Source organism: Neodiprion pinetum, chromosome 5 (genome assembly GCF_021155775.2).
Source record: "Neodiprion pinetum isolate iyNeoPine1 chromosome 5, iyNeoPine1.2, whole genome shotgun sequence".
Lineage (NCBI taxonomy): Eukaryota > Metazoa > Arthropoda > Insecta > Hymenoptera > Diprionidae > Neodiprion > Neodiprion pinetum.
Genome location: NC_060236.1, coordinates 31,808,286 through 31,834,235, shown reverse-complemented (window position 1 = coordinate 31,834,235; position 25,950 = coordinate 31,808,286). Strand labels below are relative to the sequence as shown.

General features: G+C 37.8%; 4 protein-coding genes across 16 annotated transcripts; 3 read left to right on the top strand and 1 right to left on the bottom strand.

Moving 5' to 3' along the window:
* Positions 1–72: 72 nt before the first annotated feature.
* On the bottom strand, positions 73–25,921 carry Ipo9 (Importin 9). Of its 5 annotated transcripts, none has more exons than XM_046624951.2 (13): positions 23,979–25,921; positions 4,455–4,820; positions 4,128–4,361; positions 3,678–4,047; positions 3,335–3,585; positions 2,930–3,188; positions 2,542–2,858; positions 2,229–2,448; positions 1,879–2,150; positions 1,387–1,795; positions 1,162–1,310; positions 1,001–1,073; positions 73–925 (listed from the first exon to the last, which is right to left on the bottom strand). In XM_046624951.2, the coding sequence occupies exons 2-13, from the start codon at positions 4,794–4,796 to the stop codon at positions 720–722; spliced, it is 3,102 nt and encodes a 1,033-aa protein (XP_046480907.1). In that variant the 5' UTR covers positions 4,797–4,820; positions 23,979–25,921; the 3' UTR covers positions 73–719. The 5 variants fall into 5 exon arrangements, with proteins under 5 accessions (XP_046480907.1, XP_046480905.1, XP_046480904.1 ...); XM_046624949.2 differs by lacking the exon at positions 23,979–25,921 and adding an exon at positions 5,451–5,567; XM_046624948.2 differs by lacking the exon at positions 23,979–25,921 and adding an exon at positions 5,335–5,544.
* On the top strand, positions 6,655–15,921 carry Setx (Senataxin). Its single transcript, XM_046624946.2, has 18 exons — positions 6,655–7,265; positions 7,682–7,795; positions 7,874–8,020; positions 8,320–8,551; positions 8,672–11,223; positions 11,448–11,504; positions 11,745–11,917; positions 12,020–12,294; positions 12,413–12,663; positions 12,743–12,839; positions 12,934–13,101; positions 13,181–13,338; positions 13,443–13,586; positions 13,667–13,800; positions 13,920–14,103; positions 14,198–14,601; positions 14,689–14,899; positions 15,029–15,921. Exons 1-18 carry the CDS (start codon positions 7,197–7,199, stop codon positions 15,137–15,139), a joined length of 5,481 nt encoding a protein of 1,826 aa, XP_046480902.1. The 5' UTR covers positions 6,655–7,196; the 3' UTR covers positions 15,140–15,921.
* LOC124218467 (caveolin-3) lies at positions 16,220–20,335 on the top strand. Of its 8 annotated transcripts, XM_069135905.1 has the most exons (5): positions 16,469–16,906; positions 16,982–17,423; positions 17,726–17,918; positions 18,427–18,606; positions 19,235–20,335. In XM_069135905.1, the coding sequence occupies exons 3-5, from the start codon at positions 17,730–17,732 to the stop codon at positions 19,430–19,432; spliced, it is 567 nt and encodes a 188-aa protein (XP_068992006.1). In that variant the 5' UTR covers positions 16,469–16,906; positions 16,982–17,423; positions 17,726–17,729; the 3' UTR covers positions 19,433–20,335. The 8 variants fall into 8 exon arrangements, with proteins under 8 accessions (XP_046480922.1, XP_046480918.1, XP_046480920.1 ...); XM_046624966.2 differs by lacking the exons at positions 16,469–16,906; positions 16,982–17,423 and adding an exon at positions 16,220–16,401 and having other exon boundaries at positions 17,830–17,918; XM_046624962.2 differs by lacking the exons at positions 16,469–16,906; positions 16,982–17,423 and adding an exon at positions 16,220–16,401.
* Positions 20,251–23,874, top strand: LOC124218465 (glutaryl-CoA dehydrogenase, mitochondrial). Of its 2 annotated transcripts, XM_046624957.2 has the most exons (8): positions 20,251–20,397; positions 20,722–20,754; positions 21,364–21,732; positions 21,814–21,943; positions 22,348–22,570; positions 22,652–22,881; positions 23,052–23,212; positions 23,609–23,874. In XM_046624957.2, the coding sequence occupies exons 1-8, from the start codon at positions 20,331–20,333 to the stop codon at positions 23,674–23,676; spliced, it is 1,281 nt and encodes a 426-aa protein (XP_046480913.1). In that variant the 5' UTR covers positions 20,251–20,330; the 3' UTR covers positions 23,677–23,874. The 2 variants fall into 2 exon arrangements, with proteins under 2 accessions (XP_046480913.1, XP_046480914.1); XM_046624958.2 differs by lacking the exon at positions 23,609–23,874 and having other exon boundaries at positions 20,276–20,397; positions 22,984–23,125.
* Positions 25,922–25,950: the final 29 nt, after the last annotated feature.

Below are 25,950 nucleotides of genomic sequence, written 5' to 3'. Positions count from 1 at the left end.
GCGGATGAAGATGGGCCATAATGCGGCGCAGAGTGAGAAAGAATGTGGCATTGAAATAAGGAAAAGAATAAATCTGTAATCTATTACAAATTTATTGAAATTTCATAACGAAGCTGCATGGTTAATACGATTTATCTATAGTATCGAACTGAATTGATTGAAAAAATCTTATTCAAAAATATAATAATATTTAGAAAATTAATGATAGCGATATTAATGGTAATAATTAACTGTTGTTCAGTCGCCAACCCAAAAGTGCCGTACAAACCGCGGTTACTGGAAGAGCTGGATAAAAAGACAAGTATATCTGTACGCATAGGCATACCTACATGCATATGTAATAACTACTTCTAGCTTTACGTATGCGAATTATAATGAAGAAAGTCGAGAGCCTCGATTGCAGTTAGGATAATATAGATAATGTACAAATTTTTAACTACAAACTCTTCTTTACCTTAGTACAATTACGTGTAACATTGTTGTATAAATAAGATAAATTTACATTCTCTGATTATATACTCACTATCGCTTCAATCGTATTGAGTAATTTTTTTTTCGTATGAACGTAAAGGAGCCTGCTCAAATACTTCTTTACGTTTTACATGGGTTATACGGAATCGCATATTACAGGCTAAAATATACAGCGGTGTTATAGAATAGTCGATCTAGAAATCTTTCTTCTTACGCATAATGTCACCAGGTTTTAACGTCTATTACAGCTAAGAGAATGAAGGACTAATGTTCATGCTCGTCAACGCTCTTCGCTCAAGTACATTAAGATGCTGATAAAAGACCGGAAAACAGTGATGCGTCGAAAAATTCAACAGGAAATCGCGCAGGTACTGGCTCAAGTTAAGATGGTAAACCGGGTCGTTCTTCAATTCCAGATCCTCGTCTTCGTCGTCGTCATCATCAGGATCGAGTTCTACGGTAAGCATTTCAATGTGGCAAGTTGCAGATTAGAAAACAAGCTTTGGTTGTTGTGAATTAAGTAACTTACGTATCAAATTCACTTCATTTCCGGGATCCAGCAGCTCTTCCTGATCATCTTCATCCTCATCCTCCTCGGATTTCTGAAAGAAAAAGGAGATACTGATTACCAGTAGACCCGTTTTATTTGAACAAATATGCAGACTATTAAAGGTATCAGTTTCTACTAACATCTATCCCTTGGGTAGCGCAGACAGCCTCTATGTCATTGGATAATTCGTTGATGATGACTTTAAAAATTTTTACCAGGAGTGGTATCGTCGTCCATTGATAGGGTTGGGATTGCGCTTTGCTCCTTGTTCTAACTCCATCCTCCGTCCCTGTACATGAAAATCTTCATTGTTACCAAATTTCTGTTTACAAAGTATTTTTTAACCTGCTTTGTCTCAATTTTACCTGCGAATATTTGGTCGCCTTTTACGGTGATTTCGTTGAGTCGTGTGTCGTCGTGGGTGACGCCATGTTCGAGAATTTTGCACAGTGCCAAGGTCGCAGTTTTGCGATCGTAGTTGCCAAAGAACAAATGCTGTCTGCATACCCATTCAGACATAACAAATGCCAGAGCGCTCTGTCCCGTTGGCCCTGGCACAGTGGACAAAAAGTTGAGAACCGCATCGAACTCGGTGTTGATAAGATGTGCATAGACCATCAACAAGCTCTGTACAACCGTCAAGGTCTCAGCACGCTGCATTTTGCTCAACACTGCCTTGAGAAGAAGGTCTATATTCTCGCCCAAAGTATTTCCAGCTTTTCTTATCAATGTTGTAACCAACTTGCCGACAAACGTTGCCGTGAATTCGCTGGACTAAATCAATACGAAATAGATATTTACATAATTATAACATGTTTTGCAAAGGAAAACAAGTTCAACTCTCTAGGTTTACACACCTGAGGATTTAGCAGCTGTGCCACTATTTGCAAAATGTAATGCAGCCCAGTCTGTCCGTCGCTGTCCCTGTGGCTGATGACTTGTTGTGCAGCAACCGATAGATATGTTCTGATGACTTCGCCGCCGCTCTGCAGAGTCGCGTTATCGTCGGAACTAAGAACACAGTGACATGAGGCAGGAAACGCGCTCTCTATTAAAGCGCTGCTGAGCGGCTGAGGCGAGTGCTGAACGAGGACCTGAAGAACGTCAAGGGCGACGCTTCGAATTCCCTCTAAACAAAGTGTGTGATCAATTAGATTTCAGATTCGATTTTCGATCGGTAAGGGGTTCAAGGACACCGATTGATTACCATCTTTAGATTTATCAATCTGACTGACACTCATCATACTGACGAGGGTCGGTACGAGCCGCGTTTGTAGCGGTCCGATACACTCGGGATTCAACGTCAATTCTCTGAATATTTCCTGGCAGACTCCAAGTACAACACGGTCGCTGTGAAATTTGAGAAAAGCCGCTATAGTTAGCGGACATATTTTGTTCTCCACTGAGGCAGTGAAGGCTTGGTCAAGCTGTGAACAAGTGAAAGGAGGTAAAATGAAACTGAAATTGAATGTTTCTCGTTTTTCTATCTTTGAAAAATTGCGCTTAAATCGACTACTGACCGAAACCAAAATGGCAAAGCTCTCCAAAACGATGGTGAGGACCTCTGCAGACATCTGGCTTGCCAGATTGAACAAGCCTTGAAAAAGAGCCGGCAAGTGGGATCGAAGGATGTTCTGGTTGCCGTTGTTGCCCTTGATGAAAGCGTCGCAAAACCAATAGGCGGCCTTTACGGCACTGATTCTGATACAGGCCGGCTGATTTTCTTGCAATCCATTCACGGTGGCTTCTAAAAAACGTGACGTCATTTCCGGTGGCATTTGTTGAGCGTATCGTCCGCCGAGGCATAAACATCGACCCAGTAACAGCGGATGGGAAGCTGTGAAAGGATTTTAGTGAATACCTTTACGCTCTCGAAGATCGTTACGCCAAAAGTACTAATATAATTACCGGAATTATTTAAATCGGCTAGTACGACGTTCTCAAGAAATGCGACAATGTCAAATCGCAGGGTTCCCGCCTGTTGCTGTTCGACAATAGTGTCTTTTGTGAGAAAAAACGCTAAGATCGAAGCTTCGTGCAGTTTCCACCAGTTCTGGGACACCCTTTCGTTTCCGCTTATTCGCATTGCATTTCCTGCCTCTATTTGCTTCGTTATCACGTCGCATAATGCGTTTGCGGCCACTTCTTCCGAGTGATTGACAATGACCTGTAATTACAGGTGAGAAGATTAGGAATGAATGTTTTGTTCGGCTGAACGTTCGTTCGCAAAACTCTTTTTGCCTTTTTTGTAAATCAACTAGATAAAGAGTTAATTTTGAATAACAGTATGCAAGAAAATGTGAATATACTCACAAGGAGCAGATCCTGTGCCGATATACGAACGCTGTAAGCAAAAGCGTACTGTTCCTCCTCTTCCACAAACTGGCTGGGATTATTGGTCCAAAGTTCAATTTGTTCGTCAGTTATTTCCATGAAAATGATTAAATAGTAGAGTAGTTGGGGTAGTAGATTGTCGACAAGACTTGAGAACCTATGGTAGTCGACCAGAGTGTGAATAAAATCGAATATAGCGATAACTAGATTATTAAAATTAATTATCTCCCCTGGAAGAAGACAAAACAATTGTTAAAAAACAATTCCCTCTACGAGAAATTTAAAATTGCACGAAAGATTGGAAGTAAAAACTTATTCTTACCATCGGAGTCGACATCCTGACTTTCGATATCTCCACCACCATTAACGGTTTCTTCCTGATAAACTTTAGCACTGTCCAACAAAGTTTCCCAAATCGGTGGCAGCATTTGTGGCAAAAAGTTTGAAACGTATTTGGGCATTCTTGTTACTAGCATGTAAATAGCCTTCACAATGTCAGTCTTCAAGCCGTTATCGCTCGTCAAACCATTTTGGACCCTTAAGCTCTGTATAAATTTTTCACAGAACATCGGAATCACTGGCTGAAGATACTGCTGAGTGAATCCTTTTTGGTAAACATCTGTCGCTGCAATCAGTGTACCGATCGTTGTGAATATTTCAACAGCTCTGCCACGAATCCTCACAGAGTATTGCTGAAATAAGTGTTGTGATATTGTATTTAAAAATAAGTTAATTTGATGAAATATGTATGTACAATTACTGCTGACATTACATTTTCACCCTGGAATATTCTGTACATCTCCTGTAGGATGACGGGACCGACATTTGGCAACTGAGTGTCTGTGAGATCACGAGTAAACTCTGTTAAAACCCGCATCGCTCCATGAACTGCGAACTCGCTGTCTCCACTAAGGCAGTTCACTAGTATATCAAAAAGACCAGGCCAGTTTTCTGGCCAATCCCAGTGCGCAATGGCAGATATTGCATAGGCAACGGCTGTCCTCACCTGAAGATGAAAAACAAGAATGGCAAAATAACTCACACGTTTTTTTCAACAACTTGGAAACGATAAAATTTAACAACCAAAATCGCAACAAACCTTGCTGATAGACTCTCTCAGTCCAAGGGGCAAGAGCTCTTTGATTTTTTCTTTAGTCTGTGACTTGATTTCCGGTGGCCTGAACTTCTCTGCCAGAGAGCACCAGTGCGTTTCGACATACTGTTTCAAGATCACAGAAGCCAATTGCCGTATGGCTAACTCGCCATTTGGTTCTACGACAAACTCTGTCAAATGTATACCAAACTCTTCTGTAACTTCCAACGCCTGAATTCGTTGCTCGGCTGCCTGTCTAGTCTCCCTGTGAGGCGATAGTATTCCGTTCAACGTTTCGTACAACGCCTCTCGCAGGGAGCCCTGAACGTTACCGATACCGATGCTCATGGTCAATTCCAGGTTGCCTTCTTGCTATATATCGAGAAGATAAAGACAAAAATCCTGAACTAAAGTACGTATTAGTTAAATATAAATAAAGTGATTTAATGGGTGGAACAGGTGTTTGAATGGTTTCGATGCTAGAACTAACGCAGAACAAGGCAGTTGCTCTTTAAATAAATTAGCAAGTTTGGAAACTCAAGGGATTGTTCAACGGCAGAAACGGTATTTCGTTAAGTTTGTGGATAATTTTCGAAGTAAAAATTGGAAATCAGGTTCTCGTCAAAGGGTTTGTAGATATATACCAATAAACGCATGCAATAGAGAGCAGTTCAGACTTGCAAGTTGTAGGTTATAATTCTTTATCGGCATTCAGAAGTACCGGCATATTTCAACAGAAAAATATACAGTCAGATATAAAATTTGTCGTATGACGAATCAATTCAAAATCAGAAGTACCACGTTCTTTGTGTACTAAAATAAAAATCGAAGTTTCGCTACTGAGGAGCGGTGATTGCCGAGCATGTGGAAAAAAGCGTGTGCTCACCCAGCCGCTTTCAGTGTTCAACTGTATAGTATGCTATATTTATGATATTATGAACATTGAGAAAACGAGCATTGTTTCAACGACACTGCGTTCTGTTATGAACGATTATCTCATACTTTATACTCATTTATTAGAAGAAAACTGAGCGGACATGAACATCACAGGAAACAAAATTTTAATACAGTTTACGAAAAACTACATATTATCAGCGTTTACTGAGGATATAGAAACATCACGATATCGTACACCTGGCGATGTTCATGATGAAGACCACGAGGTCATTTCAAGTAGGGGTTAGCGAAATTTTCTGATCAATCGAAAATACCGATGATTTCTTCTAATTAATCCATTATTTTGAGTCGACGTTTTTACTATTTGATTAATCGATGTTCGATTCTTTTTTCTCAACATCGGATATTTTGATTTTTTTTTCGATGATCTTCTGATGCGAACGTAGACTATGTAGACCAACTGCGACGATTGAACAGAAAAAGGAACAAAAAAAAAAAAAATGAGAATTGTTGATATTGTGTATATTTGTAAAAAAATTAGGGTATAGAATAAAGAGAAACTTTTTCTTGCAAATACATATGTAAAATTTGTGTTTTCGCGCCGATTTGTAGATTCATCAAGGTTCTTATAATCGATATCGTTTTTCAAATATCAATTATTTTCTGAACATTGCCCATCTATAATTACGACCACTGATCTGTATACTATCTGCATAGAAGATCCCCTTGTATCTGTATCATGTAAGAGGATCCCTAAGGGCCTGAGCCTGAAATAAAGGTCCTATTTGCCAAGTTAGTCATCGCTATCTAGAAAGTTGTGAAGATACTAAAACTTCACCTAAATGCGCTTGCGCTTTCAAAAACTTTGAGTTGGGTAACGTACGGTATATTTCTTACGTCCGTGCCTTACATACAACTCTACCCGTTGCGCAAGCGCACTAATGCGGATATTACACAGCAACGATTACAAGCACTATACAACCCGTCCATGCGAGGTCTCTCTGCCATGCGCAAGCCCTGTCACGTTGTCTGTAAAGAGTTGATTGATTTGAAAATTGGAAATTCGAACGTGGTGTCACGTGACCGATTTAAGAGATTTGACGAAAATCCATCTAATTCCTTCGTAAAACATCGATTCGATTTGAAATTTTTTTTGATGTTAAGAAGTGTGCTCTGGTCAGTTAGGAACGATAAATCATCATATAAATTAATAATTGAATAATATATCAAATATAACCTGCAAGTCTGTCTCGCGGCAAAATGAATGGATGAGAAATCTCATGAAATTTTTTCATTCCTAACCAATCAGAGCGTACTTCTCGACAGTAGCAGGATCAGTTTATGAAAAATTGCAATTCAATTCAAAATTTTACGAAAGAATGAGATGATTTTTTGTAAAGACTCTTTAAAACGGTGATCGCCATGATCAAACACCTTGAAATTACTGCAACAGCAAACATCAGTCGGACACTTTTGAATACTTTTAACTCCTGCCGCAAGATGGTGTATCTTCGCGTAAACATTATAAAATAAGGAATACCGGCTAAACTTTGGTGGACTTTGGGAATTAAATTTGGCCAATTGGATCGTAATGTGCAGCAGATTATTCCTTAGGCTCGTGTTAAGGGGACGTTGAGGGTCTTAAGGTTAAACAATTAGTGAGGTGTATAAAAGTGCACATATATTGAAAGTTATGAAATTGAATCGTAATTGTCCGCGTGCGAATTTTCGTTAGATTCGACTGAGAGTTCATATCTCTTTCGTTGATCGAAAGTTCAGCGTCAGCGATATTACTTCTTGTCTTGATAGTAAATTTACTTCGTTTTTCCGTTATCTGAGAAATGACAGAACATGGATTGGACATTAGAGAGGGTTAATGATCCGAGGAATTTCGTAATTCTCGAAAAAAACAAACAATCGGTAAGCCCGGCACAATTTTCATTATTAAATAAATGCAATAGTGTAACTTAGAATGTTATCAATGTATGTTAACCGAACTTTGTCACTGCATTTTTCACTGCATTCCCTTGATGGAAACGATGATTATTTTTGTGGACCGCCTCAATGCTCTGATCTTCAATTGGCTTTCGTTTCTTTCAACTTTTTCTTTACCGTAATAAATTCTATCTCTATCATGTTTGTTGAATGTAACAGGAGCTTCTCATGTATCACATATCATTTCTATTGTACAGCAAGCTTTTGTTCTCGTTACCTCTACATAACGCTTTCCTGAAATAGTCTGCATTCTCAATTGATGTCTCTATGATAAATAATGGAATTTTGCTTATTCAGTCCACTACAATTTGTTGAGTAACTTTTCTCATTTCATTTTGCAGTATTCGTGTGGTCGAAAACCAGACAACGACATTATATGTCCTAGCATCGTAGTCTCCAGGCAACACTGCCTCTTTCTCAGGACTGACAACGGCTTGGCAGTTATTGATTTAGGGGTGAATGCTGCAATTTAGCGTCAGTCTTTTATTCAGATTTTCAACCTCACAACATCTGCCTTTTCGTTACCCTTTCAGAGCTCTAATGGGATTTATGTCAACGGACGTCTTCAGGACCCAAAGGTCGTAATCGAGCTTCACGATAAAGATGAAATTGGCATAGGTTGTTTGGAAACGTACAGGGAGAATGAGCCGATGTACGTGTACAAACTTTGCAAGGGTAATGTAAGTACCGATGAAATACTGGTGACTGATGACAGAGTGATGTTTTTTAATACAAGCCTGAAGTTTGTAATGTTAATGTGACGACGCACTTTAACGAAAAATTGTTATTTTATAACTGCAGACTAAACTGAAATGTAGCAAAACTTAATAACTGACAGCCTATGTAACATTTTTCAAACTCGCCTGCCCTTCCAAGCTATTCTAAAATTGCCAAAAACTGATTTTTCTATTCAACATCTCATCACATTGCCATTACTAGCTTGAATAGAGTTTTTAAATTAATTTGCTTTGTATTGCAGACGAGTTTAAGGAACCTTGAACAATTTGATGATGTATTGACTCAAAGACCTTTGGAACCTGCGATTCAATTTGTTCCTCAATCCGAACCAACGAGCGTGGTATCATCTGTAGACAAAAATGCTAGATGCGCACGGAAACGAAATTTATCGATTGTAAATACTGTTGAGTTGGATTCTGGATTCGCAGCTCCAAAAATCCCTAAGATTAATGAAGAGCATCAGATAATACAAGGTGACCAGCCTAAGCGAAATAGGAATTATGGGCGATCTGAGACTCAAGCGAAATTTTATTTTCGATTATTTATTACGTCTTGAATATTAGCAACAATATTTACCAACTAATTTATTTCAGACGATAATGCCGGTGTTTCCCAAGTCAAGGCAAGCATTGTTCTTGCTGACATATCAGCAAAACAAGAAGATGAATCACCGGAAGTGGAAGAAATTCAAGAAATTTGGTCGACGATTAAAAAAGTCAACCCGCCAAAGCCAAAAACTGACCCACCGAATCTAAAATTGTCTGACCCTCCAAACCCAAAAACTGACAAACGAAAACTGAGAATCAACCTTCCAAAGCCAAAATCCAATAATCCCGTTAGGCCAGTTATTCCAGCGATTGAAACTAATGTCGGTATTATAGACAAGTCAAACCGTATGACCCTAAATCTCAAAAGTAATGACGATCAAATGTCTTCGAAAGCAGTTGAAATAAGCATTGATTGCAAGGAGGAGGTAATAATTGAGGAAGAGACTCCAGAAACAAAACAAAAATCTGTGCTACCTGAGCAGAGTGAAGTAAACGACTGCTATGCCTTTGTGCCAAAACACTGCAACGAAACTATAGATAATGTGTCTAAACCAAAGAGTACCAAACTAGATTCGCAGCCTTCCTGTTCTGCCTGGTTCAAAGGCGATGTTCAAGAGCTTGATAAACACCAAGTGGTACACAGTAAAACGGGTCGAAAAAGTCGATCGAGAAACAAGAACGAAGATAGCTCAAAGCACAAAAAATCCACGGAGAAATCAGCGCCAGACGATACTATGGATCTCTCTAACGCGATAAAAATAAGATCCTCAAAGTCACCTGCAAAGTCGAAGGAAACAGCAGAGAAGGAGTTCAACCGGGAGCAACAATCGTTCTATGATCAGACTCCATGTGCCACTTCATCCCCGTTCAAATTAAGGTCTGTTAAGGAAGAGCCGAGGACCAGTTTCTCGATTATTGACACTGTGGAGTTGAGCGATGACGAATACGACGTTTTCCCAAGCTCTCAGTTGTTCGATGGGACTGGAAGCGACGATGCAATAGACATTGAAGATGGTCCTCCAGAGATAAAGTCGGAGTATATTCCAGATGCGTATGACATCAAAGAGGAAATCATTGAGCCTGACTATGATGAAATAATAGTGCCGTCAGATAGCGACGACGAGGACAACCCCTGGCTTCAAAGGCTATCGGAGAGCCAGAGGATAAAAGAAGAGCCGGATAGTCCGCCAATGGATTTTTTTGACGAAATGAAAAATCTAAATCTGGATTTATTAAATGCAGCAATATTAGCCGATACTAAAGTTCCCGAAAGCAAAGAACCAGAATCAAAGAAACAGAGCAGCCACTCTGAGGGATCAATTAAAACATTGCAGCCAATAAGTTTCCATGATATCGAGAGAGAACTTAATCAAGAGAACAAAGTTGATTCGGACAGCGGCATCTTTCACGTTTCTGACCCGTTGCCCACTTCGACCAAAGAAAAACCGAGCCCTGAGAACGAGCTTGATAAATCTCTGCGGATAAAACAGACCACTCCAAAACGTCCCGAAATTATCGAGCCATTGCATTTACCACAGCGAAGACGCTCCAGTGTCAAAGACTCTTTTACAGCATCCAGCAAACACGACGACATTTCACCTTCGGCCTCAAGTAGCACAGAAGGTACCAAACTGACTAATTGCACTAGCAGGGGATCCAAGCAGCCCCCACATTTGACATTTAAACAGAAACGTCAACTAGAAATAGACGACAAGATAAAACAGAAGCAATACGAGGAGGAGCAAAGGCGGAGAAGGGTCAAGAATAAATGGGCGAAAAATGTTCCACTGCCTCTAGGAAAAAGGAAGAGTTTACCAATATCTAAGAATGAGAAGTTAGAGATTGTCAATCAACGAAAGGAGAAGCTAAAGGCGTTGGCTAATAAGGAAAAATTGAATTCGGTAAAACCTTCGGTTGAGCGAGTTGCTCCTCAAGGCAAAGCTAAAATCAGTGCTAAGAACAGAGGTGAATTCTTGATCAGTGAACAACAGCAACAAACCGCCTCAACTTCGAAAGCCTCTTCGCGACCAAGTAAGACTTTGAAGACCAAGAAGGAATCGAAGAACAGTACAAAGGTTGCGGAGACTCCGTCAACTTCAATAACTGCGCAATCTCAGTCCAGCAAATTGGCGAGTCCTAAAAAAATTTCCAGCCAAATCGTGCCACTGGAGTCGAGTAAGGATAAGAAGGCGTCTGTAAATAAGGTTTTAGCACAGACACATGAAGAACGAATGGAAGATAAGAGAAAAGGTGTTGATGAAGTCACCAGTTCAATGGCCACGGTTATGATTGACGAAATGATTGGATCAGACAAGGAAGTATCACTAAATCAGAAGGAGAACTGGGTCCCAAATTCGTTGGATAAAAAACGGCAGAAAAAGATTAGGAAGAAAGTTAGATTCGACATGGAAGCTACGACAATTAAGGAATATCCGATCGACTCTAATAATACTATGAAGAAATGTCCTGGAAAAGACGCACTTATACCCAAAGATAAATTGTTGGTTCCACCTCAACAAGTCGTCAATAAGGGACAATATCCTACATTGAAGGAATTTTTATTCCACATATTAGCATGGAATCCTTCGTGGCTGGAGGTAAGTTGAAAACAGTTATTTCATATAATGTTTTAAGCCAAACTCAACACTGTTTCATCACATTTTGTTATTGCTTGACTACTATTGTTGTACGGTTGTTATTTCATTTCATTCTTTACCACAAAAACGAGAATTTTTTTATGATTGTCGATATGGAATTGAAAATTTTTAGCACAATTCATCCAGTTTTTTTTTTTTTTTTATTCATTGCTTTGTTTCATTAGGAACAAAAACAACTGAATTCTGAGCCGCCGGTTGTTGTCGTGACTTCATGGCTTAAAGTATGTTGAAAACCATTACTTCATTAAATGTTGTGCCGTCCAAGATTATCATAATTCGACTACAAACCGGACTCTGCTATGCTTTTAATTTTGCTTTTGCTCAGTGCTTTTGCTACCATCATCATTAATCGCTTTTAATCGTGGATAGCTAAGCCGAATTTTCTTTACACCATTTTTCTTTGCATTTACCATACTTTACCTCTTATATTTTCTTGTGCATTTCTTATTTTATTCCATTAGGAACAGAAAAATTTAAAATCTGAACCGCCGATCGTTGACGACAATGGGTTGATACCGTTGCTGACAAATTATAACAATTACAATGAATACTATCACATTATGGTGCCGCTTCTACTCCTCGAACTGTGGCACGGAATCACTAAAGAATTCGAAAGTATCGACCAAAAGAAGAGGTATGTGTTTGAGAGCAAAAATAAAAGTACCTATAATACCCTTTCTTTGTATCCCTGCATTGTTGCTCCGACCCGACAATTTATATAACGACATTGCTTCAGACGTCAAACACTGTTTTGTTCAATCGTCGACAATTCGATAACATGGGAAAAAATTCCATCAGTTAATGTGACATTAACCACAATGATGCTAGAGATGTTGGCCAACGAAAATGAAATAAAAAACCAAATACATCCTGTTTACGGCGATCTTGTGTTTTTGGAATTATGCTATCGTGATGACGATGGTAAACTTCATTTCTCAAAGGTTTTCGCCTACATAACGCACATGCACAAATCCTTAATTACGCCACTTACGTTTTTTAATCGTGAGCTCGGTAAGTTCTCTAAATTGGTTGTTTTGATTCATTACCTTTATAAAGACAGCAAAAAAATACGACACATGACGTATAATTTGCGAAAATTTGAGCACACACGTTTATTTCATGTTTACAGGCAATTATGTGAAACAATCAACACACGTTCTTACTTACACGGTACTCACTAGACCGTTAAAAATGAACCTCTGTAAAAGACCGTTACGATTAAGGTGCGTAACTTATCTGCGATCTAGAATGAGAATGGTTCAAGCTCTGCAGTCATTACCCAGGTCGCCTCTTCTTTCCTCAATACTCAATCCAAAGACTGAATCCCGAACGAATTTGGCTCAGCCCCAAAAACCACTCCAAAACTCTCTGATCACCAAGGTGAGTGTGAGCGCATTGAATGAGACAGGTGTAAATGAAGTGGTTGAAATTTTAAATAATTTCATTTTGTATTGTTAAGGACAAGCTGAATTCCAAGCAGGCAGAAGCAGTGTTCAAAACGACAGAATCAATCGTTCGTAAAGAGGCCAAAATCTGTTTGATTCAAGGACCTCCAGGTGCTAATTTGCTGTTGTTATTTTTCTGAAAAGAGATCCAAGAATATAGTACTTTTAATGTAAAGAAACTTCACGCCAAATTTCGGTGTTTCAGGAACGGGCAAATCGCATGTTATCGTTAACATGGTGATGCAGGTGCTGTACGGTGATAATAGGTTCAGAAGAAAAGATGCAAGCTTGAGAATTCTGCTCTGCGCTCCGTCAAATGCTGCCATCGATGAAATAGTACTTCGCCTTTTAAAACGCCGGGCACAGCTACCTAGTGAGTTGTAATTCATTTACAACTCGCACCGTAATATGATTGATGCCATTAAAACGCCTCTTTTGCAATGTGTTCCTAGAAGATGAACGATTCAAGATGGTTCGCGTCGGAATGACCAACGCCATGCATCCAAGAGTCAAAGAAATATCTGTTGAAGAGTTGGCCAAACGAGATGTGAAGAGGACAAACGACAGTTATAAATTTTGGGGTCAGTCAATGGATAGCCTTGAAGAAGAGGTGCGAGTAATGGCCTGGAAGAAAATAAAACAAGAATATATTAGTAAAAATTATTCTACCCATTTCTTAGACATTCACCGGTTAACCAATGATCGTATTTACAGGAAAGGTTTATAGAGGCTAAAATCAACGCCTTACAGTCAGAGTTGTCCAGTATGCAAAAGGTCAATGAAACTCAAGCCCACTACAACAAGTTAAAACTTGCAAATTTGAAAGCAAGATATGATGTTATAAAGAATTGTGGTCAAGTGAGTGAAATGAATCCCAGAGTAATTTTTGGGGAGCAAAATCTGTTTTGTATTAATTTTTTTTTCTATTATATTTTCAGAACGAAGGTAACACGGACCCTCAATATGTATTGAAACAAGAACGAGAAGCTCAAAACAACATTTTAGTTCGTGCAAACATAATTGCCTGTACGTTGTCATCCTGTTACACTAACATAATGGAATCTGCATTTGGGTAAGAGAACATACTATGACGTAAAAAAGAAATTTGGAAAAAAATTATATCATTATATTAATTTGTCTAATCACGTCCGTGAAACTCAGATCATGGTGTAATACATTTTTGATTTTCAGTGACAAACAATTGAATACATCCAAAATTGTTGCTGATGGTAAAAAAAACAATATATCAGTATGTATCGTGGACGAAGCAACGCAGAGCTGTGAAGCAGAAACGTTGATTCCGCTAATGCTAGGAGTGAATACTTTAGTCTTGGTTGGAGACCCGGCTCAACTTCCTGCAACGATAATTTCTCAGGTATACTAACGAGCGATCATCAATCGCTGGTACCAAATGTTTCTCCACTAATAAAAAGCCGGTTCTAACTTTAGTCTGTTAATATCGTCAACAGAGAGCGAAAAGGCTTGGCCTCGATCAGTCTTTATTTTCGCGAATTCAAAGAGCTCAAGAGAATCTGCAAAACAACTCGGTTATCATGCTAGATACCCAGTACAGAATGGTTAGCCAGATATCGCATTGGCCCAATCAGTTTTTCTACGGTGGAATGCTGAAGAATGCTGAGGTGAACGATACCCGAGCCGTACTTCCATTTCATCCATATAGAGTACTAAACATGGACACTACGCAAAGTCACGATAGGTTTTCGAACACCGATGAGGCGGAATTTGTCGCCAATCTCATACACGGTATGATCAACCACATCGATCAGAGAAAAGTACCGAAACATGTATCCATAGGTGTAATAACCCCCTACAAAAACCAGCAAAATTTAGTGGAAGCTAAGATAAACGAGAGGTAAATGAACGAATTTACTGTCCGTTATGTTACTTCGGTATTCTCCATACTGCGCGCACGAAAATATACTTGATCGTTTTTCAACAGGATCACAAACACCATGGGGAACCTTAGGGGTAAAATAAGCATCGAGATAAATACGGTTGATAGTTTCCAAGGACACGAACGCGACATTATCGTGATGTCCTGCGTTAGGACAAACGGAATCGGATTTCTGTCGGATCCTCAGCGACTCTGCGTCGCTTTGACAAGAGCAAAACACTGTCTCGTATTATGCGGAAATTTCGCAACATTCAGGGTATGATAAGCTAGACTTTGGAGACGTTGCGAGAATTCCAGCGATCCTAATATTCCATCACGTAAAAAAAAGTACATGTATATATTTATATACCTACGACATTGTATTTGACAAATATTTAATTTTCAGAGAGACAGAATGTGGAATGCTTTGTTGGAAGATGCTCAGTCCCGAAGAAATTACATAAGACTCGAAGCTACCGCGCGTCCAAACGAAATAGTAGCGCATCTAGTCAGATGACGTAAAAAATTGCGCCATGTCAAAAAACGTTAAATTTAGTAATAATTCATAATTATAAGTCGAGTAATGAAATGTTTGAAATAACAACGGACTGCAATGACCCTGTAGACAAAAAAAAAAAAAAAGTTGACAAGTTACGTTTATCTATGTTAAAGTTCCACAAAACGATACATAACAAGTAATAAACGAGTTTATAGAAATATATTTGATTGAATAGTCACCTGAAATTTTCAAATTTTCAGTTACAAGCCAAGTTGGGAAAGAGTAATCGTCGCAAATGAATTTTTTATTTTTTTTCATTTCTAAGTAGGAATTTCAGGCTCTAACTTTGCAACGAAATCAGATTTTCCAAGTATTTTTTTACTCAGAGCGTCGTTACTGGTACAAGTTAATAATAAACATAGCAACAACAAGTATTTTTTATTATGTTTTATACGCCTAGTTGGATATATATATATGTACAATATAATTTTATACACGAGTACCCATTCTTTTAATTTCATTCAGTTGATTCGTATAACCGCAGATCGAATGAAATTAAAAGAATCACGCGTAGCAACAAAGTCATATTTGAACGCAGGTGGTAAATATATTGACACGTGATGTAGCAATAATTATACGTAGAAAATTGACGTAATTCCAATTCCTCCGAAAAATTGTTTTAACCGCGAATCGCCAGATCGGTACAAATCACGTTATTATGACAGCTGTAGTTATTATGACTATTATTATTATTTTTATTACAATTGTAATTATCATCATTAATAAAGTCAATATCAATGATCTCTCTACCAATATAAGCCCACATCATTACCTTGTTTATCTAGTTAATTTTTTTTAAGTATTTGCCAACGTAGAAATAATGGAAAAATGGAAGCTGATGTACGTTCCAAATTGTAGAATTCCGTTTCTAGGAGCATGAGAATTACTACTTGGCGTTAAAGTCTTTGTGTATTTTTCGAAAAACCCGGTTCACTTTCTCACGCACATCGCGCAGACGCCCGAGTGACCAGTGTCCAGCTCTCGGACGGAAACTACCCTCTGCGACCCCTGAGATGTAGGTATAGTGTTCGCCAATCCACCTGAGCACACCTGAGTTGACCTGCCGGTCAGTATCAGTCAGGTGTACCCGTGGGTCGTAAAAGCGGTGCTGCAAGACCTGATTTAAAACACTATTCAAAGTTATCTGTTATTACCGTTGATTCTGCCGAAAACTTGACAAATTTTCAAAATTGCCGCCAAAATCGAAGACACCTGGAGAAGTAAGTGCATCCTGGCATGCCTGCTTGAATTAACGCGTTATTGTACATTGTCGAATTCGATTTCAATCTCGGTTCAATATTCTGCACAAAAATGATATGGTTGCGTTATAACGCGCGGTTCAATTGTTAAAAACGTTCGAAGCGAATTGAATATAGGTTTTTTTTCGTGCTTGAAACGTTCGATGTAGATTAGAAAAAAATAATCGACATACTATGTTTCTTGGGTTAATGAATTTCGATTCGAAACCAACCGAACTTCAACCGATGTTCGATTTTCCAATCGATAACAATTTCAAACTTGCACTTTTCACTCGTTACCTGTCAAATGATACTGTGGATCGATTCATTCTCGAAAAAATTGCACAATGAGAAGCTCATTCGTTATTAATTGTTGAAATATTCGATTCCCGAGGCCTGACATGAAATGGTGTCTAATCAACCTATAGAACCTTGATATATTGTATAGAAAAATTTCGTGTCACGACGAATTTATGCTACTGAATAGGTATATATTACCGCGTGATAAAATCTACTAAAATCTTTTCCACGGTATGTACAATAAACATGTTTTTTTACGAAGCTCGCTCGACCGTATTTGGGGGTTGATGGCCATCCCTCACGACACACAACGCATTTATGTTCGCCTGGTTCACCCTGACCACGTTTGTATATAATATGCATACGTGCCGCGCTATGCAAATTGTGTTGAGCGTAAGAATTTGAATCAATATAAGTTGCGTGTACAGAATCTGCCCGAAAACAATTACTTCTATTTCCTTTTCCCGGGATAAGAGGTTATATTCGCAAATTATGCTCGTATGTCGGCGACGTAGTCTTACGATAAAAATGTTCGAAATTATCAGGTTATACTCTCCAAGTATTCGACATTTTTCAAAAAAATTACCGTTACGCCAGCACATTCGAAATTCGAAATTCAAACTTTGAATATCGGAATGAAAAAATTCAGCCAAATACAAACGTCATTGATATCCTGTATTTGGAGCGAAGAGGAGCGCGATGTGGTAAATAAATAATTCACAGTCACACCTGTAATCGATTTGCAGTAAACCAATGTTCCGTTTTTAACGACTAGCAGCGTGGGCTATAGTTTAATAATGATCCGTCGATTTTTATCGCATTCACGATAGCCTTGCGCCACTTACAGTAATTTATAAAATCGTACTTGACTTACATACAAGGTACTTTTCATTGAAATCGTCTACTGCAACAGAATAAAGAGCAGATTTGTTCTATAAGATTCCGCGAGTTACTAAGGGGACGAAATATTAGTCAAGAATGGCCTGAGCTTCTGATAATTTTGCAGAATAATGGTGCTTGCAACCCGTGGAACGCAGTCGATCGGGTCCTGGTTACGTTCGTTCAAAAATCTGAAGTTACTTCCGTTAGTATCCGGATTTCACGTTGCAGGCATGGAGAAACCGGACTCTTCAATGGGCGGTGGAAGCGTCATCGAACTCGAAGATCGCGATCCAAATAATTTAAATCAACATCTTCAGGTAAATCGGAGAAAAAGAGAATTGTAGAAAATAAATTAGAACGCCCTTTGCGTATCCCCGCAATTAACGGCTTAATCACCCCAAGATTCAGAATTTTTCAAATCGGGTTAACGATGTGAACGGATTACGTTCATAATCAATAACCAACACGGCTAATCTTTGTTTTATACAAACAAATCAAAATTTATTGAAAAATTCTTGCGTCCTTCCTCTTTTTTTTTCAACAGTTGCTGCACGCAGAGTAGATAACAATATTGCCCTAAAAGATAACAAAATTTTACCTATCCACCAAATATTTAACCGAGGATATACCTGGATCGTTAAATATTCAATGCAGTATAAAACAAGAGGTGGAAAAATTCTTATAACTGTATTCACCCTGCATATAAATCTGAAACATTCACCCAGATTTAAGTCGTTCAAACGAAAAAAAAAGTTAATTAATTCTCAGCACAATTTTCTTTTTTGCAATCTGATAAATCTTGTTAATAATTGTAAATTCGTCTAGGTGATGTGGGACGATGTGATCGGGGAGCCAGATGGTATCAGGAGTCCAGAGTGCGCGTGGAGACTGAGTAGCCACTGCTTCCGGCTTTCGAGGGGTTGCTGTTACGTGTTCCTTTCGGTTCTCGTAGCGCCGCTGGCAGCCCTTTGCCTAGGCTTTACCTTCGCGTGTCTGGCCTTTGAGGTATGTAGGTATATAGGTAGAACACATCCCACTACCGCGAGTACACAAATGTGTGCGTGAGTAATGTCAGTGACCTTTTCGGCATTGTCCAACACGCAAGTCCATATATTGTGCACGCACGTGACGCATATATCGCCAAACCATAAACACACAGCCGCAAAACCCCTTCGCGGTAAACCCGAGAGGTAAAAAAGATCGATAAACTTTAACCCTGTATATTATTTTACATGTGTACAATAAAAACGAAGAATCTATGCAGAGTTCGTTTACTGCAAGCGCCAGAATATCTTTCGTACCAAATTATTCGTTCAACTCTTATTGAATAATGTGTATTTTATATATAACATTGATAGACGGACAGATCAATATGGCCGCCGTTGACACGCTTGCGATTTGATTTTTGTCACACGATCATTTCGGGCGTTTAAATGTCATCGAGCGTTGTTTCACGACAAGCGAAATGACGGCAAGAATAGCTTGGTTATCATTTTACCATTGATTCTGGCTCAAGAAATGAGAATTTACGATTATTATGAAACGTAGGTTAAGTAGAATTGTCTAAGGCGATGTAATTCTCACTAAAACGGCGTGCTCGGACCGTAATTAAACGTTATTTGTCATATTTCAGCACATTTGGTGCATTGCCCCTTGCCTTCGAGTTTGGAAAATCTCCTGCGCAGCGACGAGGAACTTCTGCATGGCTTCTGTTCAAGCTGTTGTTCGTCCTTGCACAGAATCCGTCGGTTATCTATTTCACAACGTTCGAATTATGAATCAGAGGTTGCCGGACGGCCCGGATAGAAAGGACGATATACTTATTATCTAAGCCGAAACCGAAGGAGTAAGAAACAAATCTGAATAAAGCATATAAGATAAAAAAAATACGCTGGTGATCCAAAAATATTTAATTAATTATTATAATAAGATCGAAGAGAGAACTTTTATGAAACACGATGTACAAACGGTTACAGAGATGATAAGAAATTTATGAAAATTTATATAATACAGATATACGTATTTATAGGTACATAGTTCAATATATAATTGTATAAATCCAATTTCGTTGTTGTTCATGCGAAAAAAAAGGTACGGTGAAGTCTGTTTTTAAAGAATTATTGCTTTAACCTAGCAATTATTTTATTAGTTTTCGTGCGAATAATAATTAATTTGTCCTAACCGATAATGTAAGATTATGCGATTACGGTTGAAAAATCTATTGTCCAAAGGTGACCAAATATCCGTCCAATGCGCCCAAAAATTGAGTGTTTCTAATAAATGGAAGACATTTAATATTGAATAGAAAATTTGCAATTTATTTATACGAAAACGATACAAGTGTTTGTTCCGATTTAAAAGCTATGAGTTTAAAAATCCCGCCACGAGACGTTGCGCTCAACAGGCCTTATCTAATGTTCATATTACGCAGTCGTGCGCAAACGATTGTGTAACGCAATCGTTACGTCATAGGTCTTGTGTTGCCCACAAAATAATAATATCATATGCAAAAATTTCGCAACAACACTTGTATCCTAAATTACACATTCCATATTTATGAAAACAAGTTGCCTAGGTCATCAGCGACGTATCTCATGCAGCATATACAAGCTCGTCGCTCATTATCACTGATTGCTTAATTTTCTCGCTTTTTTTACTGCTGAACCGAATAGATACCATGTATTAAATGTGTATTTACGGTGCAAGCACACCAGTTGATTCACGACGACATGGCCGTTCAGTTGCAAAAGTTTTTCACTAAACTGGGCAATGCTAACCCTGTTCAATCGGCTAGGAGTATCCTTTATAAATAAATTGTCGATTATACATCGGTGCTAATGTACTACTTGACTTTCATTTATCAACATTAACTGTGTGCGTGATGATTGATTCTTTCAATATAAGCCAAAACGATTTTTCACTGTGTTCAAATTAGGAAATCATACCTATGATAGTTAAAATTTTCGTCCGTTTGTCTTTTCTTTCATATTTTGGTCGTATTCATTTTTCCTCTAATTCACCGAAAATGTTACTCTGTGTACATGGAACATTGTAACTTTGAAGCAATGAAACAAGGCAACTTATGATACACCGTATTGTTCTTTATTCGAATTTCCTCAGATTTGTCTGTTTCGGCGTGTACGAGAAGCCAATGTGAGTACATAATTTAATTAGCCCGAACTAACCCTTTCACTTCATTGAATGCTTTCTTTGGATTTTGTTCGAGTATACAAAACTATGACCATGATAATATTTTGTGCCTGTCTGTTCGGAAGATTGGTTGAGGTTACAGAGACTTTCTACTTCCGTTTGATCATCTGCGTTCTGCTACCACTCTCTAGTGAAGATAAACTATACTAGCCAGACAAACGTTGGTAACACGTCAAACTCCCGCCTCACATGGTAAAGAAGAGAAAACCGCGAAATATAATTTATCTTGACGTATTTTTTTGACAAAAATTTTGCCTACACCATTTCCTGTAGATATTTGAAATAAATTTTTTGTTTGGTTTTAGAAAAGTACTTCATCATTATTCACATACTGTAAGAATATCGTGAATTTTTCAAGTCAAGATTACGAATAGCATTATTTATTATACAATTATTACAGAATCTACGTGAGAGCGATCAAGATGAAAGTAATTTTAAAAATTTTGCATAAGTAATCAATTTCATTTCATATTTTTTTTTTCTTATTACTTATCACGGTGAACTGCTAAACTTTTAAAATAATGCGATTCAAAACAAATATGACATTTTCAGCATCATTTCGATGGAACGACGCGTTGAATTTGGAGTCGCAATTAACGCAGGATGAGATCCAGGTTCGAGATCAGTTCCGAGTTTATTGCCGGGAGAAGCTGCTGCCGCGGATAAAACATGCCAATAGAACCGAGTACTTTGACAAGAATATAATTATCGAGTTGGGGGAAATCGGTGCCTTAGGTTGCACGATTAAGGGATACGGATGCGCGGGAATTTCAAACGTAGGATATGGTCTCCTGGCTAAAGAAATCGAGGCTATTGACAGCAGTTACAGATCAGTTCTTTCCGTACAATCTTCCCTCGTTATGGGCGGTATTGACATGTTTGGAAGCGAAGAGCAGAAGCAAAAATATATTCCGGCGTTAGGTGGGTCGCTTGATTAAAATTACCATATATAAGTGCATTGGTCAGTACCCTGTATAAGAGTATCAACGATCTTTTCCCCAGGATCTGGAAAACTAATCGGATGCTTTGGACTTACCGAACCGAATCACGGCAGCGATGTATCCTCGATGGAATCTCGAGCTAAATACGACGGAACAAAAAAGGTTTACAAATTATCAGGGAGCAAAACTTGGCAAGTATAATAATACGTGTAAGGTTGAATCATCGATCGTTCTGTTAAATCTCATGCCGTATTATATTGGGGGGATTATGTATCGTATTATATTTAACTTTACAAAAAGTTTTAAAACTTTGAAGTTATATTGAAATAAAAAAGTCGCCTGCGCATAGGCAACCTTGCTTTTGCGGGAGATAAAATCCAACAGTCGAAATTCGGGCTGCCCAAACTAAGGCGAACTTTGTTTAGGAATAATCTTCCTGTAAACTTTGAAGAATATTTGAAACTCGTTTCCGTGACGTGGTGAAAAAATTGATAGAGAAAGAAACAAAGTAATTGAGTTTTAAGAAAGTGGGTGAACAAATTTTGTCTTTGTTTTGATTGTTGTCGATTGATTGGTGGTTCTTCCATGTAATTAGGATAACCAATTCACCGGTGGCGGATATTCTCCTTGTTTGGGCAAAGTGTGAAGATGGAAAAATTCGGGGTTTTATCGTCGAGCGAAAGGGTAACGAAATGGGACTGTCGACGCCGAAGATCGAGGGGAAATTTTCTCTGAGAGCTTCGGTTACCGGAATGATTTTAATGGACGACGTTATAGTGCCGGAAAACAACGTGCTCCCGAATGTTGCCAGTTTGAGGGTATAAAAGATGAATGAAAAAAAAAAAAACGAACATCAATTTTTGCAGCGATATTCCTGGTTACTTTCACGAATCTTTCAGGGGCCTTTCAGCTGCTTGAACAATGCGAGATACGGCATAGCCTGGGGTGCTTTGGGGGCCGCTGAAGCTTGTCTAACTTTAGCAAGAGCTTACACTATGGACAGGACACAATTTCATAGACCTTTGGCGGCTAATCAAATTATGCAAAAGAAAATGGCCGACATGATAACCGAGATATCTATCGGACTGCAAGCCTGCCTGCAAGTTGGTAGACTCAAGGATAAGCAGGAGTAAGTTGTACATATTTATAATCGGCATTAAACTTCAATTCTTGAAAATATTGCAAGAGAATTTGTCTGTTTTTTATCTTTTTCTCTTCGTTTTTTGATTAGAATTTAACTCGAGGTAATTGTTGAAACGAGATTTTAATGGATAAATTTTTCGACGTAATTTCGCGCAGAGCAACACCGGAAATGATATCTTTAATAAAACGAAACTCGGCTGGAAAGGCGTTGGACATTGCGAGAACAGCGCGAGACATGCTTGGTGGAAATGGTATTTCCGACGAATATCACATAATACGACACGTGATGAACCTCGAGGCGGTAAACACTTACGAAGGTGGGTGTACGAATTCGATCAAGTTATGTCTCTTATTTTTGTTTTCTACGTATATTGGGATCCTTAAGGTTTGATAATTGTGGCCGAAACAACATGGCGTCGCAACTGAATAATCAGCCGATTGTTTCATGAGGTTTTTGGAGCAAATTATGTGAATATCAAGACACAAAGAACTCCAAGCAAGTTGTTAGCGTTTCTTTTTGTTCCATCAAGTTCATGTCAAGGAAAATGAATGGCATAAAAACACTTTTACAATTAAATACAATCCGGCTGAAATTTTTCATATTTCGTCTTCCAGAGATATTTGCGAAAAAGATTCTCAAACGTCGGGAACACACGGATATTTTACGCAACATAAATCATGAATAACGAACGACGTATTTAATCACGTTGCAGGTACTCACGACATTCACGGATTGATACTTGGCAAGGCGATAACTGGAATAGCAGCATTTGCCAATTAAAAGATAATGCGATAGATCTACTCAGGAAAAGAGAACAATGAAATCATCGTATAAATTGTGAGATTGGTTTTTACGTCCGAAGATCATTCGAATGTTAAATTACGTTAATGTATCGTTTATTTTCATTTTTTTTATTCACTCTTCTTGTTTCCTTGTTTGTTGTTTTATATTGAATAAAAATTTTGTTGAGAAATAAAAGACTTTCTTCTCACTCATATCCGTACCGTATGCATTATACATTTATACGATGTGATACGCTTGACGTAATTTATTTATTTTCATATCTATTGTTTGCTAAATACCTTATTCTTGAGAAGGAGCCAGCGTGTTTGAAAACTTTTTCTTCCATCACTTGAACACACAAACAATCACCATTATTAGAAAATCGATAATTTACTAGCTAAGAAAATTACGATCATAAAATTTTTCCTTGGACGAACACCGGATTATCTATTTTTATAAAACAAACAATTCACGATCCAAAATCACATGATTCCCGCTCACGATCGACTGTCCGACAATTCACGTTTCGCGTAAATCTGCTTGCTGCAGCGCTGCCTGCGGAAACTGAACTGAGAGAAACGAGTGAGTTGATACCTACGGAAAATAGAGAGTGGGGAGAATTTGCACGCTGCCGATGTGTTTACGTGTTACGTTGATTATTCCGAAGCTGTGCGAGGCAATCGACTCGATGAATATAGGCTCTGCACTCTTCAATTTGAATAGTTTTTGGCCTAATTCTGTCGTTTCGAACTAGTTTTACATGTTCAATGAATAAAAACCACGGTTTTCTCCAATACATCTGTGCTGGGAAACTTTTCAAAATTTGATAGGGTAACGACTAAGTTCTATATCAACATTTTTTATAATTTTCACAAATTTCCACCTATCTTGTCTTCGAAAATCCAATCTAACATTATTATGATTCCCTATTTTTACATGGACAGACGTTTGTTTGCAAGGGTACGTAGTACTCCTGCTTTTACCGACCGAGCAAACGTGCCCTCATTTTTTATATATCGAAGAAACAAACGAACGGGCGAGCGATGCACCGAAAAATTTGAATCGTGTCCGTTACTTTGTTTATTTAATATATGAAAAACAAGGGGGAGTTTCCTCCGTCGGTAAGGCAGGAGCACTGCATACCCTTAATGAGAAAATATTACCCCTTTTTCACGTATTTAAGTATTCGAATATACCGAACGATTTTCTTACGAGTTTTGAAGAAACAAATAAATATTATGTAATATACGAATGTAATCGTATATAAAGCTGTAAAATAAACCATCGGAATTACGAATATATGTTGATAATTAGTAATGATATTGAATTTTAATTACTTAGTAATTAAGTGTCAAAGTACATAATGTCAATTATTATCATACAGGTATACAACACACGATGCGTGCATATTAACTATGTATACATACTGCATATACATACCTACATATATGTACATACTATAAATAATATATAGTATGTTAAAAGAAATTATAATATATATCAGTGCTACACTCGTTAGTTATATAATATATACATATAACAATGTTATACACACACATATATATATATGTATATATCATAATAATTACCATTCAAACTGTGTTTAAATATATTACTTCTCGACTACGATAAGCTCTTTTCTGTAAAACTTAGTCAACATATTATTATTATTATTATCATATAGTTTACAAATTATTTATATAGTTGCCCGATGCGACTTCGAACGCGATAAACGTTAATGACAATGATGACGGTAATAATAATAATAATAATATTAATAATAACAACAACAACGATAATCAATAATAAAAACATAAATTATACCATAGTCCGCAGTTCGAGGTTTCATGTTTGATTTTCTATGATTGAATTCCGTGGCTTAGTTATCACGATTAGATTAGTACAGTATAAGTTTATTTTTTATACCGATTATCGCGTTTCGGGAAAACAATTGAGGTTCGTAACCGCGGGTGTTTTGCATTTTTAATTTAATTTCATTTACGGGTTTTTTTCTTTTTTTTTTTTCTCTTTTTTAATCTGTTTGTTTATTTATTTATTTTTTTTTGCTGTCTTTGTCTTTAATAAATACCTAACGTACCAAAGTAATAAATAATAATTATAATAGTCATTATTTGATTAAGCTATCCTTTGGTGTGTATTACAATGCGTAAGTATATATAATATAATATGTTAATATGTATATAATAACCGTTTTAATAATTGTTAACCTGACTGACGCGATGTTCTCTTGTGATTTTTGAAGTATTAGTT

Excerpts from the sequence above, each read along its gene's own strand:
- Ipo9 (XM_046624947.2), bottom strand. Across the intron at positions 3,586-3,677 it reads TCAGGATGTCGACTCCGATG|GGGAGATAATTAATTTTAAT; the intron begins GTAAGAATAAGT and ends GTCTTCTTCCAG. Across the intron at positions 2,449-2,541 it reads GCTTTGCCATTTTGGTTTCG|CTTGACCAAGCCTTCACTGC; the intron begins GTCAGTAGTCGA and ends ACTTGTTCACAG.
- Setx (XM_046624946.2), top strand. The coding sequence starts at position 7,197 with ATGGATTGGACATTAGAGAGGGTTAATGATCCGAGGAATTTCGTAATT. Across the intron at positions 7,266-7,681 it reads TCGAAAAAAACAAACAATCG|TATTCGTGTGGTCGAAAACC; the intron begins GTAAGCCCGGCA and ends TTCATTTTGCAG. Across the intron at positions 12,295-12,412 it reads GTTTTTTAATCGTGAGCTCG|GCAATTATGTGAAACAATCA; the intron begins GTAAGTTCTCTA and ends TCATGTTTACAG.
- LOC124218467 (XM_046624961.2), top strand. Across the intron at positions 17,919-18,426 it reads ATTTAAATCAACATCTTCAG|GTGATGTGGGACGATGTGAT; the intron begins GTAAATCGGAGA and ends AAATTCGTCTAG. Across the intron at positions 18,607-19,234 it reads TCGCGTGTCTGGCCTTTGAG|CACATTTGGTGCATTGCCCC; the intron begins GTATGTAGGTAT and ends GTCATATTTCAG.
- LOC124218465 (XM_046624957.2), top strand. The coding sequence starts at position 20,331 with ATGGCCGTTCAGTTGCAAAAGTTTTTCACTAAACTGGGCAATGCTAAC. Across the intron at positions 20,398-20,721 it reads CCCTGTTCAATCGGCTAGGA|ATTTGTCTGTTTCGGCGTGT; the intron begins GTATCCTTTATA and ends GAATTTCCTCAG. Across the intron at positions 21,733-21,813 it reads AAAATATATTCCGGCGTTAG|GATCTGGAAAACTAATCGGA; the intron begins GTGGGTCGCTTG and ends TCTTTTCCCCAG.